At 37.3% G+C, this 3019-nt stretch overlaps 1 protein-coding gene across 1 annotated transcript in view; it reads left to right on the top strand.

Moving 5' to 3' along the window:
* Positions 1-544: 544 nt before the first annotated feature.
* fgf1a (fibroblast growth factor 1a) overlaps positions 545-3019 on the top strand; it is a 3444-nt gene continuing 969 nt past the window's right edge. Inside the window, exon 1 of the mRNA XM_016573888.1 lies at positions 545-698. Within this exon, the coding sequence (XP_016429374.1) occupies positions 557-698 (142 nt within the window). The 5' untranslated portion in view covers positions 545-556. The remainder of the gene's footprint in view (positions 699-3019) is intronic.

The raw sequence follows: 3019 nt of genomic DNA, 5'->3' as shown, positions 1-3019 counted from the left end.
TTCAGATCGACTTCTATATATTCGGATTTGTGTATATATTCTGATTTACATTTATATATTCAGATTTGCTTCTATATATTCAGATTTGTGTCTATATATTCTGATTTACATTTATATATTCAGATTTGCTTCTATATATTCAGATTTGTGTCTATGTATTCAGATTTACATTTATATATTCAGATTTACTTCTATATATTCAGATTTTGTATAGCTATATATTCGTGGTTATAACTGTATATTCACATTTTAAGTTTATATATTCAGATTTACATAATTATTTCCTGTTTGGCGCCTTGTAAATAAATAATATCTTATATATTTTGTGTGTTTTTCTGGGTTAATGAATACAGACCGTTCATCGCCCCCCTGCAGCTTCAGCATTATTTATTAACCGTGTCTCAAACCTCCAGAACTGCCTACTTAGACAGAATTTTCTGCCATCGCATGCACGTCCGATCCAGCTGCCGTAGGTAAGCAGTACGCACCTCGCTAGATTTTGAGACACGGCTGTGTCCTGTTTTCAAACCGCGCCACAGCGCATTGAATAGCAGGCATGACTGAGGCCGATCCTGCGGTGAAACACAACCCGCCCGACTATAAGAAGCGGACGCGGCTGTACTGCATGAACGGAGGATTTCACCTGCAGATGCTGGAGGACGGGACCGTCGCGGGAGCGCGTGAGGAAGACATCTACAGTGAGTGCTGAGATATGATATATGATGTTATGATAACGCGTTTATGCGCTAAATAGGGGTCGTAGTGTGTGCTGGTGGATATGCTGTCGGATTCCCAGCTGAATGAGAATGAAGTATTTAAAAAATAAAGTAGGCAACATAGGGATGAATATAATTGAGAATGATAATATTGGCATTTTAATTTTAAAAGCGCAATACTGTGGTTTGTGCTAAAAATCATAATTTTTCCTCAAAAATAAAACCAAAAGTATTGCTTTTAATGAAACCCGTTAAGTGTAAAGAACGAAATACTTAAATTGTATTGAGCATTTATGTCAGTAATTCACTATTTTATCATCTATCTATCTATCTCCACTCATTTCTCCTGCAGTCTGGTAAAAGCTACAGAAGTATCAGATCAAGGACTAGGCTGTTAAACAGCTTTTCCCCTACATATCAGACTGCTTAATTTGAGAATGTGAACTGGACTTAAAAGACTGCACTTTTTCTTTTTAAATTCTGTTTTAGTTTATTTATTAGTATTCTTATTTATAGCATTCTCGCTGCAGAATTTTGAATATATTGCAATCGAGAGATGGAGCGTACTCGTAATCCGGAAAAAAAGAGCGCTGCAGTAATCAAGGCGGGATGTGATTAAAGCATTTACTAGTAATTCAGCATTTTTTGGACTGATGAAGGAACGGAGTTTGGCAATACGGCAAAGTTGAAAAAATGCAGCTTTGGAGAGCTTACTAATATAAGCATCTAGATTTAGAGAAGAGTCAAGAATGATACCTAAGTTTTTAACTGTGGCGGATGGGATAATTGATGTGGCTTCGAGGTCAAATCTAGGGGCATTTGTTATGTTTTTTGTTACAGTTGGGGGCCCGACAAGTAAGATATCTGTTTTAGTCAAATTCAAACTGAGAGAGTTGGAGCTAAGCCAGGTCTTTAACTCATTGACGCATGACAATAGAGATGCAGTCTGGTGGATAGAGTCAGGTCGGCAGCAAGTGTATATCTGAATATCATCGGCATAGCAGTGGTACTGTGGCGGCGAATAATTTGTCCGAGGGGCATAATATAAACAATAAATATTAATGGCCCTAGGACTGAGCCCTGTGGCACACCCTGTTTAAGAGGGACAGAGGGAGATTTATAGTTATGTATGGTGATGTAATATTGTCTGTCCGTCAGATATGAGGAAAACCAGGATAACGCCATTCCTGAGATGCCAATCTCTGAGAGGCGCATGAGTAATAGTTTATGAGAGACCGTATCAAAAGCTGAGCTGAGATCGAGTAGTAGAAGTATAGAAAGATTGCCCGAATCACCAGAAAGGAGTAGGTCGTTTATAACCCTTACTAGAGCAGTTTCAGTACTGTGTTGTGAACGAAAACCTGACTGAAACATATCAAAGAGTTCATTGTGAGCTAGAAATGACTGCAATTGAGCGGCAACAACCTTTTCCATGATTTTTGAAACAAACGGTAGGTTGGAGATTGGGCGATAATTAGTGTAATCAGTTGGGTCTAGATTTGGCTTTTTAAGAATAGGAGTAACAGCAGCAGTTTTAAGTGAAACTGGAACAGTGGCAGAAGTAAGAGACATGTTTACAAGATGTGAAATTGGAGCAGAAATGACAGAGGTGCAGTGTTTCAAAAGGAATGTTGGTGCAGGGTCAGCCCGGCAGGAAGAAGAATTGGATTTCAATATTATTTCACTAATTAAGGTGGGATTAGACAAGGAGAAGTTATTGAGCGTTTGAATAGACAGAGCTAGCTCACAAGTAGAAGTAGTCAGTTCTGCACCAAATGTCCCACATAATGCGTCCAGCTTACCCTGAAAATGGTAAAAAAGAACAGCATAGATTGTCAGATTCTCGTTGAAAGGCATTATGCATAGATACATTTATACACAAATACATAACATATACACATTTACACACACATACATAGCGTATAAAGTGGTTTGTGTATATTAAAAAGATTTATTTTACATAAATTGCGTACTTAAACCTGTAAGCATGCAATAATAGCATTATTATAGCATTCATTATTATTATTATTATTATTGTATTACACAACCTTTTAGACTTTTATTAATTAATTTGAAATGAACAATTATTTAAACTGCTATATTGTTCTAGTTTTGCTTGAAAACTTAAATTTAATTCCTGAAAATGTTTGTCCTTGATCTTCTGTTATCGTGGGACACTGTTCTGGAATCTGGGATTTTTCTGTATCATTTTCAGTAATCCTCCCATGATTACAACAGTCTTTCACACTGTCTGTACGTACGTGTGTGTGTGTGTGTGTGTGTGTGTGTGTGTGTGTGTGTGT

The sequence above is a fragment of the Sinocyclocheilus rhinocerous genome, unplaced genomic scaffold, assembly GCF_001515625.1.
Source record: "Sinocyclocheilus rhinocerous isolate Xijiao unplaced genomic scaffold, SAMN03320098_v1.1 scaffold892, whole genome shotgun sequence".
Taxonomy (NCBI): Eukaryota; Metazoa; Chordata; class Actinopteri; order Cypriniformes; family Cyprinidae; genus Sinocyclocheilus; species Sinocyclocheilus rhinocerous.
The sequence above is the reverse complement of the archived record's forward strand: the minus strand, read 5'-3'. Positions and strand labels throughout refer to the sequence as shown.